The sequence below is a fragment of the Gambusia affinis genome, linkage group LG15 (assembly GCF_019740435.1).
Source record: "Gambusia affinis linkage group LG15, SWU_Gaff_1.0, whole genome shotgun sequence".
Classification (NCBI taxonomy): Eukaryota; Metazoa; Chordata; class Actinopteri; order Cyprinodontiformes; family Poeciliidae; genus Gambusia; species Gambusia affinis.
Genome location: NC_057882.1, coordinates 11,815,585 through 11,838,727, shown reverse-complemented (window position 1 = coordinate 11,838,727; position 23,143 = coordinate 11,815,585). Strand labels below are relative to the sequence as shown.

Genomic DNA, 23,143 nt, shown 5'->3' with positions numbered 1-23,143 from the left:
GATAGTAGCTTACTTAAAGAGGTCAAAATTTTTAATTTGGTGAAGGTGAAAACAACTATAACACTACAAATTGATGTACCAAAAACCTATTATCAGCAAGATTATGCCATATATATATATATATATATATATATATATATATATATATATATATATATATATATATATATATAAATAAACTAAAGTATAAAGTTTTAACTGGAACATTTTCTTATTAAATAATATATGCTGGGAAAATGTTCTAGTTTCAGTGAAATATTTACAACCGAGTAAAAAATTAAAAATGTACGGATTAATGCCGATGTTGCTATGACAACTGAGGATGACGGACCGTCCTCATACCCCCGCACTGCGCATGCGCGCAGTAATGTCGAACTTTTTCTCGCAGACGGGAAGTGTGAGCAGCATTTTCCACCATTCACCTCCATCATGAGACTGTCACTGAAATAATCACAGCAGCTCTCCATACAGTCTGTCTACGTGTTCAAACAGCGCCCCTGAGTAGGCGGACTGTGTCGCTGTCACAGTTTAATACGCCTTCGGTTTAAAGGCTTTAAAATTGACTTCCTGTCCCCCTCCTGCATGCTGCTGCTATGCTGTCTCTTTAACTGAAGGGGTCGCGGCCGATCCTCCGCTCGCTCATCAGGGTCCATTCATGAATAAGACAACATTCGGAGGGGGAAACTTGTGCTGTCGTGTCTGATTTTTCGCTCAGCGGACCGGATGCGAGGGGCAGGCAGCAGCCAGATGTGTTCACCGCTGTCGGGGACACGGCTGAGAGCGCAGGAGTGACTTCCCATGGCCGAGCCCCCTGCTGATGGTTTTGACTTCATGTTGCGAGCCGTCAGGAGCAGCAGCCGGAGGAGGAGGAGGCAGCTCGTTCAGGCTCACAGTCAAACATGCTCGTTTCCTCGCAGAGTTTCGTGATATTTACGTGCTTCCGTCCAGACCGAGTCACTCTGAGTTAAATAGTTCTCTGGTTCCGTCTTCCTTTTTTCTCCCCTTCTTTTTTATCTGCTGATAAATGAAAACACACTAGCGGAGCTGTGGACCTGACGTACCGATGGGGCTGTGAGTTATGGCAGCGAAGGAGGACCTGTACGCCAAAGTGACACCGCGAAGGCAGCGCCAGAACCGACCCAACACCATCAAACATGGCTCTACTTTGGACGTGCTGCTGTCCATGGGCTTCCCCAGGACCAGGGCGTAAGTGGACGGCTGCTCTGTCACAACTCTGTCTCACACTCACAGTAACAACTAGGCTGAATCCACGCTGCTTCCACTAATTCTAGTATCCTGGTCAAAAGTTTCATTTACGTTCATCTCTGCAGCATTTCTTCTGCTGATGCTGCTTGGTTCTGGTGTGTCCATGTTGCCAACTTATAACTGTTTTAAAGTGTTTGCTAGAATTTGACAGTACATATTAAACTGTCCATTTCAAATTGTACACGTATGAAAACTCAAGCACTTTGGATCTAGTTGTTAAATAGTTGGAGCTTTTTTTAAAAATTTTTTACATTGGTGAGAAAAGTACCAGATACATGTTAATATCAAGGTTACATTGCACTACTAAGACTGATTATATAGTACCTTCAAACTATAATAAAGGAGTTAAATTGCCAAGTAATTCAAAATTATTTTTGCCCAACACCAAAGAATCCAGACCCAGCCCAAGATTATATAAAGCCAGTTCAGAATTTCATAACCCGACAGCCAGTTTAACACCAACGACGTTTTCTTTTTCTTTTTAATCCTAACGACCGGTTGAGATTCTAACAAGATTACAACTATTATTCATACTGATGTAAAATAAAATAATGTTCTGCAGTTATAGCTAGGTTGAACCAGCCAGTATCCAATAATTCTGGTATTCTGGTGAAAAACTTTCTCATATTCATCTGCAAATTTTTATAAATCTTGGCAACTTTGCTGCTGATGATGTCAACTTACACCCTTGGGGTCTTTCATAATGACCCTATTTAAACTCAGGTGTTTGCTTAACAGTCTCCAACCTGGGTTTTCCCACAGCAGGGGAAAAAATAAATGTAATATTCATTTTGGGTTCATTTTTAGACGAGCATTTATACATTGTAGCGTCTTCCTACATACACAAATTATCCAGTTTTATTTAGAACATAATGTTGATTTATATATATACTTTTTGACCAGTGCAGAAGAAGAAGCTACTCTTCTTTACTCCATTCTCTACACAGCCCATGAATAGCATTCGTCATCTCTTTTAAAGAACTTCAACAACTTTAAAAACTTTAAAACAACTTTTTTTTTTAGCAGCTTTGAAGGTGTTATGTCTTAAATCCTTTAAATATTATTTAAGATGAAACATTTTAGAGTGTGAGCTTTAAATGAAATGTGGACTTAAGCGGTACGGATCACAGAGACAGGAAGACAGGTTATCTCAATTGGGTTTTATGCAAAACAGTCCAGTGCTGTTCAATGAACGTTTCAGTTCAATGAAACGCGACTCTCATGAGCAGCAGCATGATGAAAAGTGCTCTCAAGTTATGGATGTAAACATCACTTATACTCTAAAGATCGTCTTTGTACCACAAGAAAGAAGACATTGTTGTTTTAGATGTTGACTACATTAAAAAATTTTAAAAGCTGAAATGTTCTCATGTGGAAACTGGTAGAAGTGATTTAAAAATGTTCTGCATGAGAAGCTTGGCTTGCTTATTCCTTGGGCTGGCTAAGGGTTAATCATGGTTTCCTCAATGTAGTCTGAGGAGGGCTTTGTTTCTCACTGTCTCTCAGTGTCAACATAATCTTATGGGTGTTTCCTGGTTGTGCCCGTCAATACGTCTTTTCATTCATCCTTTAAGCACAGCGGTTGCCAGGAAACAAGCATTATTGATTCCAGACAGTAGTTTCTAGATTAGCTAAGAATATGAAAACGTGTGCTCTGCATGTGTTTTACGGTTTTTAAACAAATGATTTGCCGTTTGCAATTAGTAGATGCAAAACAACAGAAGAAATCCATTAGAAGCAGAATTGTGATTTAAGTATAACTACAATATATATATATATATAAACAGATAAAATAATAAAACTACAGATAACGAAACTACATTTAGGTTTAAATATTGAATCTTATATATTAGCTTAACGAGCCATGCTATAATTTTGTTCTGCCAAATAATGACATCTAATTGTAAGCATGAACGAGCGCTTCTTAATTTCTCTCCTTCCTCTCACTGTGCAATGTCTTCCCTGTCACAGGAAGTGTTATTATTTTGTCCTTTTTCATTGTAAGTACTGTCAGATACTCCCACATAAATTATTAACCTAACATGTTGAAACTGTCCCGTCCCACACAGGGCCTTTTTTCTACGTGCCCAAAAATTATCTCCCAGGTACCGAAGAAACAATTCTCTCGTGAACGTTGTAATTAGATTCCATTTTCCTTTGTAAAAAATGAAGGCAGAAATTTTAGCAGCGACTCGGACTAGTGAGGTTAAAAGTGGTGAATAGCCTTTTCTTTTCACCGGGTCGAGCTGTTCCCTTTTGAAAACATTTTTTTTTAAATGCTAGGTTTTTAAAACTGGCAAAGGTTTGATGGTTTTCTGTCCAACGCCGTCAAGTGACTGTGATTCGTATGTTTGCATACACGCACATCCATTATCTCTGACATCCATTGTCGCTCTGATTTAATAATTGATCTCTGTAACAATTAATATTGTTGTTAAATATTAACGCGCGCCAGTGAGCCCTCTGACTGCCACTCCGGTGAAGCGGTCAGTTGTTTTGTGCTCACGACTCTGGCTTGATTGTTTTCTGTTCGTTGATGATTTGGCAAGTTAAGCAAGTTTTAGTGTGGTTGCAAAAACTGAAACAAAAACTAAAGAATGCAACTGAAAAACAAAAGTTTTTTATTGTTGCAAGCAGGAACTCCTCCATCAGCAATTATTAGTACCCCACGTAAAGCTGTGCTCTAGTGCTTTATAAGGAAATGCTCGTTAGGTTAATTGGTTGGGTGCATAGTTGTCTATCCTATGTGTCAGCCTTCACTTCTTGCTGCAGCTCTTTCACAAAGAGCTATTTGGGGTTTTTCTTCATGTCTTACCATCCTCCTCACTGCAGGTTGTGGTGAGGTAAATATGGCTCCTTGCGCAGCCTGGAGGCTAGTGGCCAAAATAAGTGTGCCTCTGTCACACTTTCTTACCACTGGCAAACAGAGAGAAGTCTGAGGTCAACAAGCCTCTGCCTTACTTTTACAACGTAGTTTCTTGTCTTTCCCATTTTGAAGAGTGACTAAAACAAATCTACCTCTGTGCCACATCGACTATTGTGCCTCACAGAAGCAGAACGTTTCGGCAAATAAATCTTCTGAGACCAACGAACATTTTTGCCTCCGTGGTGTTTTATTTTGTTTTCCATTTTGAAGGGTGTGTCAAGAGAAACAGAGAAACAAGAAGTTATGGTTATGAAGAAAAGTCAACTAAAGTGAAACAAAATGATTTTTTTTTTTGTGCTGATTCATCCAGATTTGACCTGAGTAATCAGCTTGGAGCTGCCTGGAAGGTTGTTGCTCTCCTGATTGTGTGGAAGCAAAGATGTGACGTGACCCTGGCTGAATGAGCAGACACATCAGCGCAGACACGACAGCGACGTGTCGCTGTCCATTTTTGTCGTACAGGTTTGGTAGGACGTGGAAGAAATGGGTTCAGGAAAACATGAGTGTTGCTGGAAAGCGACTAAATCAAATGGTCAGTTGTTAGTTTTAGTCCAAAACCGTCTTTTAAAGCTTCGGTGAACCATTTTCTGTTCCATGTTGCATCCTGTAGTTTGCTTTTGTTTCTGTACTACACTTGTAAATCATCCAACTTCTTTAGAAGCACTTCCTTATAACACTTTAATGTTAATTTTAACTTCTTGTTGTCCTGTATTTCCTGGTAAACATTGCCCTTTCTTCTTTTTATAATGTCTATATGGAATCAAACCAGGGCATTCAAAGTCCATTAATAATAATTTTTTTAGCTATGATGGTGTGTTTGTTTAGATTTTGAGGCTAAGTCCCGTTATATTCTGAAGGCAGCATTTTTATTGCGTTGTAGTAAACATTTCAGCGAAAGCAGATCTGTCTGAAAACAGCCTGCAAAAAATAAAAAATAAAAACACCTTAAGACTTCTTTTGTCATACATTTAAGCACAGAAGCAGGGTTAGGGATCAGAGTAAGCTAATTTTACTTGTAACAAAGTGACAAGGCGAATTCAGACATGCTATGCCATTAAAATCCCAATAACCATCTTTTTTCCCCTCACATTAGTAAGAAGCTATAAATAGTGGTGATTTATAAATGATGTGATGTGAAATGTAGTCAGATACCCCCCACTTCATTTTGGTTAGCCACCCTGAGACGAAGGTGGCAGTTTCTGAGTTGGCAGGAAGCAGATAAAAAAAAAACAAACATCATGATAACTGCAGTGATAAAGTCCAAAGACAGACATGAAGAGAACTGGTCTTACTCTGTGTTGAACTGTGAGCGTAAACAAGACATGTCCTACTGCAGAGAGATTGGACATCTGTGTTGACTTTTTACTTTCCATCCTTGGACAGAGGGCTGGTTCTCCAACTTTTTTTTTTTTTTAAAGAATTATGGATTCCCTTTAAATGAATGTGCTCAGGATTGCCTAATGGATAACAAGTACAGGTACTACTTATACCTCCACTAATTTATTAAATGCTTTCTGCTTTACATTTTATACGACTATTTAGGCTTAAGTCTATTGTTCTTTGAAATTTTAAAATCTGTATTGCCTAAAATTCAAAGCTATATAGAAACAACTTGTTCAAATCCTTGGTAAGTCACTTTTGAATTCTTTTTCCACCTTTAATGTGACACACAACCTGTACGAAAAGCACAATAAACTGGTTGCAAAAGAACACTTTGTGATGCACCTTTGAATATTCATGTTACGTTTTTATGGCACTAGTTGCCTTTATTGCCGTATTTAAAGAGAAAACAGGGAAATTTCAGGAATCGCAACATGGAGGCTCCATCGAGGACCAACACTCTCCTCTAGATCCATACATCACCCCATCATATGCAGTTTGCTTAAGTACAAACCTTGCATCAATTATAGCGACGCTAAGGACGCTTGACAATGTTCATTTGCTCCAGTACTTTTTTAAAAACATATTTACTTGTGTGCAGAGAAGTTGCGAAAGACCAAGATTATCTCTTGGTATATGTATCGAAACCACAATCAAAACCCATGTTTATTAATATACTTAGTTTTATGCAAGTTAGGAATCAACAAAATTATTTCTGTTTGCTAACTGCAAGAATAATGAGAAAACATTTTAAAGAAATATTTATATTCCGAAGTTTACATTGTAATTTCCACTTTGTTATTTAGTATAAGTGCCTTTTTAAAATGTATGTTTGGGACAAACATCTTGGGTATTCTTCCCTAAGGAACGTCTTATAAAAAAATAAGTAGCTGGAGATTTGGCTCGTTTCTTCTGATGAAACTGGATTTAGAGAGTCAGGCTTGCACACACCTTTTCAGCTCAGCCCACACAACCTTCATGTATCTGTGTTGACCTCTCCAAAACTGTGACTTTGTTGTCTTTAAGTCAGTTTTTAATAAATTTAAAGGCATGTTTACAGTCTTTGCCCATTTTTGGAAGACCCAATTTTCCCTCAGCTTTAACTTCCTGATCCATTTCTTGAGATTTCCTGTAAATATTTAATCGTTTTGCCATATATTCTGTAAAGTGATGGCTTCACAAGATGATACTGCCACTCACATACTTCACATTTGGGATGGCTCAGACCTGCAAAGCTTCCCATTTTTTCCCCAAAAGATCCAACGCTGGTCCTCGTTACCAAACACTTTATTTTTAGCTTTATCAGAACAAAGAATGTGGGATTTTTGGTTCCCGGGCGTATTTGTAAACTATAACCTGGTTTTTATGTTGCTTTTGGAGTGATAACTTCCCCCTCTCTGGGTGGCCTGTCCATTTTTGCATCTTCTATTCTGTTTTCTTGTCAGATTCGTTTTACAGATACAAATGTCTCCTGTGCAACATGTTCTCTGACAACTTCTCAACATCAAAGCCAGCGTGGTTTCTGAGCCATTGCGCTTATAGCCGTGTGGAGATTATATGCTCTAACTTCATTTTTTCCCCCACCCTGTCTGCCTGTGAAGTCTTTTTGAGTGTAGGAGGAAGTCAGAGTGCACGCTGAATACAGCACATTGTTCCCCTTACCTAGCACACTTTCAAAACCTCTTCCCTACCCAGAATGCCGCTTTAGTACAACACGTGAAATAACATCAAGTAAAATTATTTGATATGTAGGCAAATCTCGGACAGAATTACAGCGAAATAACTTCTGTATTAACATATCAGGAATAGTGCCGCTGCGTGCAAACTAAAACAAGCTCTGAGCCTGTGTTCAAGACAGCCAAGAGGAAGTCGCTCATTTCCGGAAGTGGCTTGTGACCTTTTGCAGAGCACTGTTGAGTTGGTAGTTGGAGGGAGGCTGAAGCAGCGAGGAGTCGGTTGCGGTCGTACTGAGCGATGGTGTTCTGTACTCAGTGAGCTATCGTGATTTTTTTTTTTCCCTTAAATCATTCCTACATTTGGCAAAAAGTGAATTTTCAGCTGATAAGACAAATGCATGTTCCAAAAACCCTAATGTCAAGGCTCCGGCCTTGTGTATCCTCTTTATATGCAGCTTTTCAACTGACCTGTGTGAAATCTAAATTTAATTTGTGGCCTTAATTAATGCCAGACGCTTTTGATCATGCATCTTAAGACAACATGCATGTGGCTGCCAACCCAACTATGGCCGCCACTCCCAAGCACTTTCTGTTTCCGCTGCCTGTATAGCAGCCGTGGGACTTTCCTAATGCAGTGATGCATTAGGATTTTGGCACCAGGCCTTAAACAAAGTATTCACAGTGAATAATTTGCTCTGTTTACACTTTAACTTGTTTCACTGACGTCAGAGTACTAAAAATAGCCCTCTAAAACCACGGCGTCCTTTTAAACCTTTTTCTCTCCTTCACAACTTTACTTGAGTCAATTTCTTATTTGCTCTGTCTGACCTGGTGAACCTCCCATCAATATCATTAGGATAAATGACGGTAAGAAACAACCTCAGCTGTCCACAGATACTTTTGTTCAATTTGCGGTTCCTGGTTTGCTGAATGAAGTGAGTATGTAACACCAAAGCAGGCCTGTCTGTGAATCAAATATGTCACTAACCCATAGGGCAAATTAGGGGTTAATTTAAATGAGCAATTAGCAAATTAGCACAGCTTACCATAAATGCATAAAAGTATGGCATGTGTGGCTCTGTTGAAAGTAAGGGGGCTACACATGGAAATTAGCATAGTTAAATGTTTTTATTGCAAATTAGCTAAAGACTGCTTGTATGTTTACGACAACAAAGTTGCACTAAGTTTGGAGTTATACGTACGTTTACACAGCAGTTGTGACAGATGTGTTGCCGTCTTTTCCTAGAATTACAGATATAATGCTAAAATATAAAATCTTTCTATAGTGCTGGATACGTCTAGTTTCTTAACATTATTTGCAATCTGGTAGTAAATACACAGCAGATACTTACTCCTAATGTTACACTTAGTGATGGAAAATTTAATTTCCACTTCCTGCAGACTCACAACACCCTTCGCCCTCTCTAAGCCTGGACAGTCTAAGATCCCGTCTTGTTCATGGATGTCGTTCTTCTGGGTTTTTTGCACTGAGGAAAGCATGTCTTTCTCCTTTTCCAGTTAATGCATGTGCAAATAACATTCCAACCCTGTAATTCAACATCTTCTAAATGTAGTTTGTGTTTGGCTTGGGGTGTATGATTGGAGGTTACATTCATAGCCAAGGGGAGTGTTAGGTTCAGTTTGGAAAAAAGTATTCAAACTGAAATAGGCATGAAGATACCGACAACTATCAGATACTTATCAAAATGTTGTGAATTATTGTAGCAAATTTCTAATTGAGTTATATAAGCAAAAAAAAAAAAAAAAAGGTGTTTCAACTTTTAAATTTGAAACACAAAAATGTTGTACAGTTTGAGACAGCTTGGCTTTGAGGCCCTTTAAGCTACAGTTTCTTCATGTTAGCTTAGAACTTTGGCTAGTTACAGAAAAAAAAACCCTAATTAAAAAATACAAAATTTTTATCATTCTCATTTACATAAGATTAACAAACCTTTCAAAAAAGGCTAACAAGTTGTAGGTGAATTTTGGACAATTTTAAGAGACATGCTAACAGCTCAGCTGGCTAAGCTAATAGCTAGCTGAATAAATATGTTTTATTTGTTACTTTCAAAGATAATCCCTTGAGATGGATCATCTCCTTTTCATATGAACAACGCTGAGGCAAATCTTAATGAGTAAATCTGGATCATCTCCTTTTCATATGAACAACGCTGAGGCAAATCTTAATGAGTAAATCCAAAATATAATTCAAGACATTTAAACACAAGCATGCATACTCAATGCTTCCCCCTAATCTAAAGCTAGCTTATAAAAAAATACATGTACATATAAATTCATACTAGCAACTGTATGGTACAGTTGCTAGTGCCATACAACTGGTATGGTAGTACCATACCAGTTGTATGGTGTATTGTCTTATTTTCATGACACAAAATAAGACAGAAATGTGTCCATGTCCATGTGAGGAGTAAATAAATGATACTTTGTTCTTGCTGAATACAGGAGCAAAGACAGTTTAAAAATATGAAACGAGGCGGTACAACTAAATGATGGAGGCAAATTATTCCATGTAGGATAAATGTTCCAGGAGTAGCTAGTTATTTCACATACTTCACAAATAGAAGTATATGTGTTAGCAAGTCTAAAGTGCTCTCTACACAAATTATAAACTGCATTTTTCCCCCTTCATTCAGTGCAAACCCAGAGTGCTGGCATTTTTTTCAGATAAAAATTATAAAAATGATAGTTAACCAATGGTGTTCTCATGCATATGAAGCCTAATTAGGAGTGAATAACAACTACTATCTGTACTGTAAATATAACATTTTGTCTGTAAACAAGTAAATTCCCATTTCATTGAATGCTTGCCTTGCTGCCGGCTGACTGATTGTGGATGTAGCTGGACATGCTGTTGCAAGTGGAGCATATTTTTTCAGCTGATGGAAGCTCTCCTTTGGGCGCAGTTGAGTGTCAGGCAGCAAACTGAGATCCCAGCAATGCTGGTGTGATAAGTATTTGGAGCTGTCTGTTTGCCGTCAGCTTATAAACAGGAAATTCTGTTTCGCTGGTGGAGTCGAGTCGGGGAGGGGCCCTTGGGAGCAACTAGCTGCAAATGTTATAGCGTTTGTTTATATTTGCATGTAATGTAGTTTATCTTTTCTGCTATTCTTTCATGGTTAATTTGCCTGCATGAAAAGCATGATGTTTACATAGTGGAGGTTTGTCACTTCCAGCTTGCCAAGCAGACTGGAAAATGACTAGAACGTAATAAACAGCCCAAAAATGTTTAAACATGTGAGAAACCAGACTGCGGCAATGCCTTATCATATGTGAGGAAACTGCAGGGATATTTTTGATATTTCCTGCTACACAGGTGCATGCGAAAAAATATATTAAAAATCTGACGATATCACCTTTCCATTGGTGGTTTGAAATAGCTCTTACTCAGGGCAGAGTTCACTTTTGCACCGTCTTTAATCGTTTTCATCTTTGTTTGGCTTTCAAAAACAAATTCAGTTTAAAAATAACTTGCTCAGTGTTTGATGAGAACAAGTTAAATGTTGAGGACAGTTTGTTGTTTTACTCCAACAGAAAACATCCAAAGCATTGAAATTGAGTTTAACAGGGATGAGTTCTGATGAGGATTTCTGTGAATTGCTTGGATGTATTTGACTCATTATTTAATGAGTCCAGATTTGATCACATTTGTATTCAGTGTAACTCAGTCAGAGCAGTTTCTTCATCTCTTCTTTAGGTTTTTTTCTGGTTAATGGTGTAATTGGTCATTTTCAATAAGCTTTGACTTTTTAATATCGGTACGGAAAAACTTTTATACATTATTCAATGAAAAATATTCCTACTGGAATTTTTCCACATTTTGTTACAATTACAATCAGAGTTTTTTGATGTGATTTTATGTTATAGACGCTAAAAAAAATGACGCCTAATTGTGAACTGGAACAAAGATAGTGACTTCCCCTCCAAATCACTGCTGTTTGAATTCGGTGTGAGTTTTTGGGGGGGGGGTGTCTGTCTCCACCAGCTTTGCAAATCTAGAGACCAAAATATTTGTCAACTCTCAGGTCAGAGTGTGAGTGAGATTGGATGGAGAATGCTTGGGATCTGCATAGTAAGGTCTGTCATTGACTTTTAATTAAATACTGATCTGCACATATGAATATTTGAAAAGTTAAACTACTTCATTGTAGTTCCAGTTGTATGTGAAGGTCACACATTCTGCAAGAACAGAGAAATGTGTTGTCTCTCCTTGTTCTGCAACATCAAGGTGACATCATTCTGTACTTAAAACCCTGATTTTAAAAAAATTGTTTGTTTTTGTTTTGGGCAGAAATTTTGCCTTGACTGGTTTCTAAAATATAAAATATATATGCAAATACTGCAGAACGAAGGAATTATGAAAATACCACAAGAGTTCTTTTGACGTATATGAAATATCCTGAAAGATTTTGTTGTTTTTTTCCCCCACCTCAAGTAAATGAACAAATTTATTTAAGTGGTGCTAAATACAAATATAAGGCAAGTTATGTTTTGTGTCAGTTTATGAAATCCACCAAAAACACAGAGGTTTGTGATTCTCACATAAGCTGTAAAAGGACCAGGGCTAGTTTGTAGGGAAATCTTTACATTTACGTGGCCGAGTGTTAAAAGATACATGATTTAATTATAGATACATGTCAACCGATTTCACAGAAACAAGGTCATTTTGACCACTAAACAAATATGCATTCCTTTTCCTCCTTTGTGAAGCCTCATTAGAGAAAGTAAACAATTTAAAGTTGCATAAAGTCATGGGTATGCATCACTATTTTGTGAAATGACTGAACGTTTTAAGAATGGCAGATTTGAGATCTTCTGTGTCTGAAAGGCAGAGTGGCGGCAGAAGGTTGAGTCTAGCCTCCGAGGCGCGACAGGATGCAGTAGCCGGCAGTCCTAACTTGGTTGCCGTTGCTCTCCGTCACTTAGATTTTTTTTGCTTGATGCACTTTTTTCTGCAGCTGTCAAGACATCAAAGATTATGTTGACATTGATGGTCTGCATTCAGAGAAGCGTGTGTCCCCCTAACACAGCATCCTCTGCAAGCGTGACTGGCAGTCTGCTTGTGAAAATCTGCACCTGATCTTTTGCTCTGATAGAAGAAAACATCTTATTTATTCTTTCTGTGTAGGTTTGAGCTGCGTCTAATTATGCTGTTCTCGGACTATTTTCTTCTGCATCACACTTTATGTTAAATTTATCTACATATTTCCACCGATATTAATGTTTATGCGCACAACAGGGTTTTATAGCATTAAAAAAAGAACAGGTCAAATTCACCGTGTTGCACGATGTTTGTATATTTGCTCAGCAAACCTGCATAAGAACTTTAGTAATATTTCTTGTCACGAGGGGTCTCTTTGTGCAAAGATGAGAAGCATGCAATCTTATGTTCCAGCTCAGATTGGATTTTATGAAGCCTCAGTCACATCTGCTTGTAATCCCATCATCCCTTCTGAAATAAAAAAAGACGGGGGGAAAAAACAAAAATCCTCCTCCACACAGTACCAGGTGGAATCTTCGTATAAGACGATTGTAGCACACAAACGGCTCTGCGTGTTAAGCCTTCTCCACCCAGCCATGGCTTGTATTATCAGGAACTGGGTCAGTTAGATGAAATGTTGTATGTGGATCTGGTAGACCAGTCCAGGGGTTTGTTTTTGCTCTGCATGTGTTCTCATAAGTTGTGTGTAAAGGGGGCGCACCGTTTGGACCCGGCAGTCTTTCACGACCCCGCCGACCAGGTCATCCCACCCTGCCGTGTGTCAGGGCGCTCTGCCTCAGGGTCCGGGGACGTCGCCGTATCTAGGACCCTCTCTGTGGGACGAATATAAAAATAGCTCATTGAGTTTGAACACAAACGGGGGCACAGTAAGCACCATCGGCGCCGTCACACACAGAGGAGCTGCAGCGAGTCTGAATCACGTTCCAAAAAGAAGTCAGAAGGCTTCGCAGTGGCACAGAAAACTAATTTGGTATTTAGAGACGGTCATAATGTCTGCACAGAGGGGTAAAAAGCAGTGCTGTCTATGTTACAGTGGAGTTATCATTTAGTTAAAAGCGTGGCGGTATTACAACCGTTTTGTGTTCTTGTTTGCTGATGCAATGAATAAGCCATTTATTGGCTTGGGCCCGTGCCTTGTTCTCACACAATGCACAAAGAACTCCGGCTGAAAGGAGATGGAGTAACAAGGCTTAGAGTTTAGCTATAGTCTTCATCACTGTCGTTGGTTATTTAGCAGTCGCTCACATCTGGATAAAAAGCAAAAAATCTAAATATGAATCATGGATGAAAGGGGGAAAGAGAATTATGCTGTCCCGTACGGCTCGTTTGGGTGGATTCAAGCAGCAATAGTGTGACAGAACAGAAGGTTGCTGGTTGTTTGCATGCATGGATGCAAATACGATGGATAATGGTTTCCTGATGAGATAACATGAAGTCACATTTTGGTACCTTGTGTTATCTTCACCAACAAGCAAATCCTTCCCACAGACCAGAATTTCCCTGTGGTGTGTGGAGGTTTAATGTAAAAGGAGAACCTCTTGGTTTTTCTATTGCAAAAGTATTCATACCACATAGGCACGGCTGTTAGAAATTAATATATTTTTTCCAATAAAACTACTGGTATATATCTCTAATCTTGCCAGTTAAGACATAACTCCAGACTTTAACTGGGCCATTCAAATGTATGAATATGCTTTGATTTAGACCATTCAACCTCCAACCTAGTGTTCAGACTTTTGCTGATTCTTAACAAGTTTAGTTAAGAACTTTGACTACCAGTCTGACCTCATGGACCAAAAGTGTTCATACATGGGTTGTGCATACTTCTGCTTTTTGCCCTTTTCCTCTTCAAGGAGCACAAAAAAGCAAGAATTAAAAACAAAAAAAGTTTTATTTGTCCAGAACAGCAAGGGCAAGTTATAAGAATAGCACATATTTTTAAAAAATTCCATTCAGGGTTAGTAATTTGTAGAGGCTTCTAAAGGGACACGCTCACGGGTCTTTCCTATGAGCGTGACCAGAGAGACGCTGTCAGTCAATAAAAGCTCAGCGATGCAGTAATGGAAAAAATGTGAACAGGATTCAAGGATACACCGGAGAGGATAACTGTCAAAAAGTCTAATTATCAACACGCAAGAAACTCTGTTTTACAAAAATCTAAAGTTTTTAAAAAAATGTTTTATGGCTTAAAGAGTGACTAAAAGCACACTACGTTCTTTTCAGCGAGGAATAATATCTTACTTTAGTTTCTTCTTAAGCCGTCACAAATAAAAGCCTCTGGTCTGATGAAATGACTGAGCAATCGGGATCCCAAGTGAAACTCGGTATGAATGTCATGCTTTGAAAGGCTCCATGTGGATTGATGTCGAAACCTTTTCCAGGGTGCACAGGATCTCTGGAGTTTCAACAAGACGATGACTGGAAGCATATAAAAAAAATACACAGAGGCCCTTGTGCCTTTCACTAGTGAAATCTATTTTAAAGTGAATCTTGTGTACAACAAAAACCATTAATCATGCTTGCAAATTGCATTACATAAAGCAGCTGAGGAAATAAATTGTTAAACAAGACTTAGAGAAGGTTTGGCCTAAATATTCTCAAGCACATAAGTGCTCATTACTTATTCATAGACTGAGCTTCATGAATTAAACCAACACGTTTGCTTTTATGACAATGAAACCCCCACAACGCTTTCCTAAGAAAAAACAAAGCAGGTTTATTAAATCAGAATAGCTTCATTAGTTTCATGAACCCTCTGCTTTAAGCATTAAAGTTGGGTCATAAATGATATGAAACAAGCTGCTCTGAATGCATCTGATCCCACAGGAGAGAGAGTATTGATTCTGTGATCGTCCTTTGATCCCCTCCTCTGTTCTGGTTCCCGTTGCAGGTTGAAAGCTCTGGTTTCAACTGGAGGCAAAAACGTCCAGGCGGCTTGCGACTGGTGAGAGCAACCCAAACGCATCTGTCCACGTTCTGTTTAGCACAGAACAGGAAAATAAATATTTTGGAGATAAAAATTTGCAGTCCTTACTTCAAAGAAAATGTTTTGAATCTCTGCGGCTTCTCATTACCGCCCTCTGCTGGATAGAAACCGTTCTTCCTGTCCTCCCCTTGTTTCTGGCTGTTCTCAGGCTGTTCTCCCATTTGGACGACCCTTTCCTGGATGACCCTCTGCCCAGAGAGTATGTGTTGTACCTGCGGCCCAGCGGACCTCTGCTCCAGCAGCTCACACACTTCTGGAAGCAGTCCCGCCTCACCTGCGGGAAGAACAAGGCCCACAACATCTTCCCTCACATCACCCTCTGCCAGTTCTTCATGGTAACTTTATGCTTACTTTTTGTTAACATTAACTTGTAACCTCATGTTTTTTGTCTTCAATCCCCTGGTGTTCAGTTTAGCCTAAGACCAAAGTTCCTCTTTTGTGGAGACAGATTGTCTGACTCTACATTTGCTTGGAGACCATTTCCTTTCTGAAAAAACAAACCTAGGCAAAAGAAATATATATATCTATATATATATAGATATATATATATATAACCAATTGAGAATCTTTGATAAATCTTGAAGATTGTTGTTCAAGATCCTCTCCATTCGGCCTCTTGATATGTGAAACTGATAGAAGCTGAAAAGCTGTTTCTGCTGTGAAATGTGACTGTAGAAAGACTGAATACAGTTCAAATAAATGCAATTTTTAAATTCTGCTATAAGGAAAGTTGCTGTTAGTAAAAAGTGTTGACATCGTGTTGTATCATTTTCCTTCCAGTTCAGAATAAGCAGACAACTATCAAGCTTAAGGCATTGTAGTTACTGTTGCCGTTTTACCTGCGTTTTCTTCTTCTGTGATCACCAATACTCTTCTGCACCCATCAGTGTGCTGATGAGAAGGTAGAGGCTCTGACTGACGCCCTGCAGACCACCGTGGCCAAATGGAAAGGTCGCATCCCCATGCCTCTGCCTCTGGAGCTCTACATCTCCTCCAGCTTCATTGGGCTTTTTGTGGAGGAGCAGATGGCTGAGGTTCTGAAGAGTTTCGCTGCTGACTTTGCAACCGAGGCGACATCTAAAGCAGGTTTGTCCCTTCAGATGAGGGCAGAGCGTTGATTCCTTCTCTGTGAAGTTGCTCTTATTGGGGCTCTTAAGTCGTCAGCCCCGACTGACTGTGTTGATTTCACTTCATCAAGTCCTTTTGGTACCAAGTTGCAGATACTGTGCTAAAGGTTATCATCACTGAATGGAGAATTATTATGGGAGTAAATTCACATCTTACACATTTCTGTACTTCGATTGGGTCTGACGTGTTGTAAAAAGAGTTTAAAAGACAGTTTTTGAACAATAAGTCAATGTGTTTTGGTGTATGGAAAATGAGCTGCATCAATGACCTTTCAATTGTTAAGTAACATGCTGTGCCATTACCTAGCAACTTAAGCTAGCAAGGCAGCAGACCATCACGTTTGGTCAGCTTGTTTTACTGCTGTATGCTCTGTACAATGGCTGCTGGAAAAGACAAGTGTTTTGTTGTTGACTCCACATTTGGAAATCACTTACTCCATTCTTGTTTTACTGTGCAGGAGGCTCTACTTTTGCTTTTCAAAGATTTACGGTTGTATAATTGTGCATCTGTATGCAGCCATTTTTATGTGCGAGTATAAAGCTTATTTAGTTTTAAAGTGACAGGACTCCCTAAAACATGTCATTCTAATAGAATCTCACAATATGCAGTACTAACTAAGCTAAAATGTCATCACCTAAGTACAATTTTGTGAGAAAAAAAAATTGCGACATGTTCAATATAGCCAAGAGACCTATTCTAATTTGTTAAAGGAAGCATTAAAATCACTTTTAGGCACAGATAAATATTGAGGAAATGAGTTTCTATCCGTGAGAAAATCGTATCGTTCTTGATATTTTATCAATGTGTGTGTGTTTTTTGTTTTTCTTTTACAGACGTCCATGTTGAGCCCCATAAAAAGCAGCTCCATGTCACCATGGCGTACCACTTTAATGCCAGCCATCTTCCAGTTCTGGAGAAGTTGGCTAAAAGCATAGAGGTGACCGCAGGCTGTGATTGGCTGGCTGTGCTCCTCTCCAGGGATATTCGCTTTGCTAACCACGAGGTAGCCCTCCGTCCACCAAGCCAGTAGCTCCTCTGATGAAAGTATCTCTCCCAACGACTCTTCTTCTCCTCCTGCAGACGCTTCAAGTCATGTACCCGTATGTGCCTCAGAACGACGACGAGCTGGAGCTGCTGCAGGGGGACTTCATCTTCATGTCTCCAGTGGAGCAGAGCACAGCCAGTGAGGGCTGGCTGTACGGCACTTCGCTGGGCACCGGGTTGTCCGGCCTGCTGCCTGAGAACTACGTGAGCCGTGCCGATGAGTCAGACACGTGGGTTGTCCATGGGTAAGGATGGGAAAAGTACACATTCCTGACGAGTATACTGCTGTAGACTTGCTGTGTGATTTTCTAAGTACAGCGAATAAATAAAGCTGAGTTTGTTCTTGTGTGATTCACAGGTCTCACTCCTTTCTCAATTGTGCCTCTCCATCTGCCCCTGGTAGCCTCATGGGAGGGCTTTTATTATTGCAACCATGTAAAAAAATTACACGAATTTTTTTACTGCAAAAATAATGACATTGAATTTTTTTTTAGGTTAAAAATATATTCTGAATTTATTTTAATACTGAAAAAGTAAGCACTAATATACAACATTCAAATTTCAGAGGTATTTTTTATTCAAATTCTGATGGCACATATTTACTTCCATATGTTTGAGATAACTTATAATCCCCCTGGATCTTTTTCCACATCTTGTCCTATTAAAACCACAAAGTTCAGTGTTTGTATTAGGTCAACACAAATGAAAAGAAAAGGAAAGATTTTCTATCAATGTACTTATGGATGCTAACCTTTGCAAAATGTATCCACCAGACTGATGTTTTCACCTGTTTTTCTTGCAAAATACCTCAACCTTAGCTTGTTTGTCTGTAGCACATTTATGAATTCAACCTCATTCAAAGTTTCTTAAATTATTTTATTTGTTGACCACAGCATAATGCTTCCACTCCCGTGCTTTATCACTGGCATTCTGAAAAAAAACCCAGCTGTAGATCTGCACAATTGGATTTAAACTGAGATTAATTTACTCAGATTGGATGTCTTCTGAAGTCAGCTCTTGGGACTGGGATTTATATAGAGGAAACAGAGTAAAGAGGGCTGAATATAAATGTATACCACATTTTATGGATTTTTAACATACATGACTTTTTTTCCTCTTTTGCAGTTATTTAGTGCTTTTTGTGAGTCTGTCACAAAAATCCCAATATAATACATTAGTTTATGCATGCAACGTGGCAAAATGTGAAGAAGTGAGAGGAACACATTTGGAAAGCTCGGTAAATGCCTACAACGTTTTCATCTCAGGTATCGAGGGCGACCGCTCACTCGTCCTCGTCCAAGATGAGGCTGTTTGTGTGTCGCCATGGCGAGAGGATGGACGTGGTGTTCGGCAAACACTGGGTCGCCCAGTGTTTTGATTCCAAAGGTGGGGGTTGCAGAGTTGTGAGGCGATCTTTAAAATCCCAGTGTTTTCTTCTCTTCTAAGACTTTCATCTGTGCTGCACAGGTGGATACGTTCGTTCTAATCTGAACATGCCGTGCAGCCTACCAAGCAGGAGCGGAGGTCACCGGGACTATGAAAAAGACTGTCCAATTACTGTGTTTGGCTCCACACAGGCCCGTCTAGTAGGTCTGTGTGTGTGTGTTATTTGCAAGTTATTCACACATGCATGGTGTTGTTAGGATTCATTATGGATGACTGTGTGTTTTGGCCCATCTCAGGTGAAGCCCTGTTGGAAAGCCACACAACAATAGACTTTGTTTACTGCTCTCCTTCTCTCCGCTGCATCCAGACTGCTCAGCACATCCTCCAAGGTGGGAGCTCATCCTCATTCGACTCGTCAGTAGACTGGCCACAGGCTGGTGTCAAACACCATATAAACATGCACTTTGGATGATATTTTTTTACGTGTATTTATAAATGTTACTGTCTGGTGGTGAGGGAGTTTTAGTGTTGGGTCTAAAATCTTTTTTTCCAGGCTCTTATATCAAACAAGTTAGACTGGAGAATGGCTTCAGTGTGTTACGACAACACTGCTTGGCGCCAAGAGACTCAGTAGGAGTTAAAATGTGAAGCTTTTATCAACTTGTTCAATCATTGGAGAGTTTTGGTGTCTTTTCTGCATGAAAAAAATTACACATTTTGTCTAATTAACCTCTCTGCTTCTCAGCTACATTCTCTGTTTTAATCTGTTTCAGGTCTCCAGCTGGAGGCCAAGACAAAAATCCGCGTGGAGCCCGGTTTGTTTGAATGGACCAAATGGGTTTCCGGCACCAGCCTCCCGGCTTGGATCCCCCCGGCTGACCTAGTGGCCGCAAACCTGAGTGTGGACACAACATACAAGTACAAAGCAACACAGATGTTGGATCATTTTAAATTTTATGTTGCGGTATGGTTAAATCTTCATCAACTTTGACATTTTTTTTTTAATTGGTTTTCTTGCTGCAGACCTCATCATCCTGTAAGCAAACTGACCGTGTCGGAGTCCTACGACACCTACATCAGCAGGAGCTTCCAAGTGACCAGAGAGATTCTGACAGAGTGCAAAAGTCTGGGTAAACCTTTTAAACTTTTTCACATTTTATTTTTGGAGAGGTTTTGTCTCATACACCAACATAATGTAATGCATAAATGTGAGAAGAAAAGACAATCACACATAGTTGGCAACATGTTTTATAAGTAAAAATAAGTGTGGCATGCATTTTTATTCAAGCCCCTTTCATCTATTATTCTTAAATAAATTCTTGGGCCTGGATGCTGGTCAGAGTTGACAGGAAGATGGGTGGAGTTATAGACAGAGCCATCATGAAGGAAAACTGTTAGAGGCTGCTAAAGGATGGGTGGAGGTTTAACTTTGGAGATGCTTTAGTTCAACACCTTGGTTGTAACAACCTCCTCAGCATGTCAATGTTCTGCAGAGGTATGCTAACTAGTCATCATTTGATTCAGGTGCGTTGAACCAGGGAGAGAATTAAAACATGCAGGACCGACTTTGGAAACGATGAACCCAAACATGCAGTTAGAGCTCTTATAGTAGGTCAAAACATGGTGATTTATTTTAAAATGGCCCAGCTAAAGTCCAGGCCTAAAGTCAGTTGAAAGACTTGAAATTAATATTTTTTTTGCAATGATTTTTTTTGTGCAAAACTTTATACAATTATGCAGCAGTTCTTGTTACTGTATCCGATAAAATACTGCTGAAAAATATAGATGTTTTTCTGTAAGACAAAACTTGAAAAAGCCCAGAGGGTTACCAGTTACAGTACATCCATATGTATTGTTTTTTTTGTTTTTTTTTTACCTCTGTCACACAGGAAACACGGTCCTGATTGTGGCTCATGCTTCCTCCCTGGAGGCCTGCACTCGCCAAATACAGGGCCTCAGCCCCCAAAACTCAAAGGACTTTGTCCAAGTTGTCCGAAAGGTCAGTTCTGCTTTATCTCATGTCGCTTTCATCCCCTTACTGTGCCCTCCTCTAGATGTGCATTCATAACATGCACATCTGTCTTCTCCTGCTTGCAGATTCCCTACTTGGGTTTTTGTGCTTGTGAAGAATTGGGGGAGACAGGCGTGTGGCAGCTGGTCGACCCGCCCATCTTGCCTCTGACACATGGACCCAATCACAGTTTCAACTGGAGGGAAATGCTAATGCAAGACTGAAGGATATGCTGTTAGACTCCCTATATTTTGTCAGCTTGAACTGCTGAAACATTATTTATTTTTTCCTTTTACAATTCTAGAATTCCATCCAAACTACCGAAAGGACAAAGAGAAACACAGAGTGGCTTCCAATGAAAGACATTATGCAAAAAATTAAAATAAAAATAAAACAAAAATATATATAAGCCAATAAATTGCAGCTCTTGTACTTAGATGTGACGCTCAGGAAAGAGAAAACCCCAGTCTGTGCTGAGATCACAGCAAAAGCAAGCTTCAGGTTGGATGGCATTTTCTGCCTGTCTCTCTATATGGCACTTATTTACTGAGAGTGTGGAGGTGCTACAGAAGAAAATTGGACGCTTCCTGAGCGATGCGATGGAACAAGATTTTTATCCGGAGCTCTGTCTCTGTCTGCGGCCCCTCCTCCAGCAGAGGGGGAAGTGGGTGGTGAAGACTTTGTACTCTGCTGCCTTTTCACACACTGTGACACGCATTAGTTGAGACACACTTGTTCCACAAAAATATTTTTCCACTTGTCAGAAGCTATTATTTAACTTGTAGCAACATCCCCATTGTATAGAAGAAGCACAGAAGAAAAGGTCGACAATCAGACAGGGGAGCACCGGTCTTAATTGTTTTTGGTTGTTGATGTCAGCTTTAAAAAATTTCTATTATTTCTGTTCCGGTCCTATAAATTTCATATCATTTCCCTCCAATGTTACACTTATGACACCATCTGAACATTTGGCACTCTAGTAAAGCCACTGCCCACACATCTTATCAGTTGATGTGACAAATGAAAACTTTAATATTAATTTGCAGGATTAACTGCATTGCTACTGATATGCAGGTGCCTCTACTAAAGTTTTTGCTTGTTATCTCATTACCATACCTGAAACTCTGTTAACCTCATAGAAACTTTGATTTTCAAACTCTTGGTGATTTCTTTTTTTTTTTTTTTGTTTTTTTTGTTTATCACACGAAATAATTGTAGTACTCATTGCCTAATGCATCTTTTGCTGTATGATTTGAAAGCTGTCATACTCTATCAATTAATAAAAGACAGTTTTGGAGCTGTTATGATCTGTGTATTTGTGTTTTGCCAGGACAAACTCTCTTTGTTGAGTTGGTAGAAGATGTTAAACTCATTCACCTTTCTAAGTAATGTGTCACCATTCCCATGAAAGGCATGGCGGTGGCAGCGTTATCCTGTGGAAATGGTTGTCTTCATCAGAGGCAGATAAACTGGGCAGAGTTGATGGAAGATGGATGGAACCAAATACAGGACAAGCATGGAAGACACTTAGTTGGCAAACGATTGAACTCAGGCCGAGGTTTACCTTCACCATGGCTTGCAGGTGTGCTTTCAATAAACAGTGTTTCTAAAAACTATTCAATCAGAGGGATTGAATCCAGGTACAATTTTTCAGACTACTGTTAGTGAAAAAACCCAACCAACTCAAAAATAAAATAATAAAAAATAAATAAAATCATCAACAGGCTGTATGTACCTTCACCTTCTGTCGATCTTTTACTTAAAATCTCAACAAAATGTGTTAATGTTTTGTTACAAATTTACAAAATACATTTGCATGGAACTGTATTGTATTATATATTTAAAGTATTTATTTCTCAGTAAATTCCACTGAATCGTGTCCAACTACAATAATTAATGAGATTGAATACACCTGTGAATTGTATCCTCCAATATCTATTATCGCCAGCCATAACGTTCTCATAAAATAATGTAAAAAAAATATATATTTCTAGCTATATACCTTAACTTTAAAAATAGTTGTTATCTGGCTGGGTAAAATGTGCTAAAACATCTACATATGTCCCTCCGCTCCGAATATGAAGACATCTATGAGCTCAGGTATGCTAAGCTACCTATTGTTTTTGTTCCGTTGATTATGTTTTCAGTTTAATGCTGCTTTAACGTTTTAAACCCTTGGAAATATGTTCCGTACAAAGTCAAAATTTAATTTAAGCCTCAGGTTGAAGTAGACAATATTTGAAGTGTCTTTCGCTTCAATGTTCCGCAAATGATTAGCTAGTTAGCTAATTAGCCATAAACGTTTGAATTTTTAACATCT

The 23,143-nt window shown here is 39.1% G+C and overlaps 1 protein-coding gene across 1 annotated transcript; it reads left to right on the top strand.

Moving 5' to 3' along the window:
- The first annotated feature begins 484 nt into the window (after nt 1-484).
- ubash3ba (ubiquitin associated and SH3 domain containing Ba) lies at nt 485-22,127 on the top strand. Its single transcript, XM_044140936.1, is given in 14 exon segments — nt 485-1,206; nt 15,159-15,212; nt 15,403-15,589; nt 16,142-16,340; nt 17,216-17,385; nt 17,463-17,671; nt 17,785-17,861; nt 18,642-18,812; nt 18,894-19,016; nt 19,109-19,201; nt 19,586-19,730; nt 19,836-19,942; nt 20,702-20,811; nt 20,910-22,127. Coding segments are annotated over 14 exon segments (1,911 nt in total). The 5' UTR covers nt 485-1,078; the 3' UTR covers nt 21,048-22,127.
- Nucleotides 22,128-23,143: the final 1,016 nt, after the last annotated feature.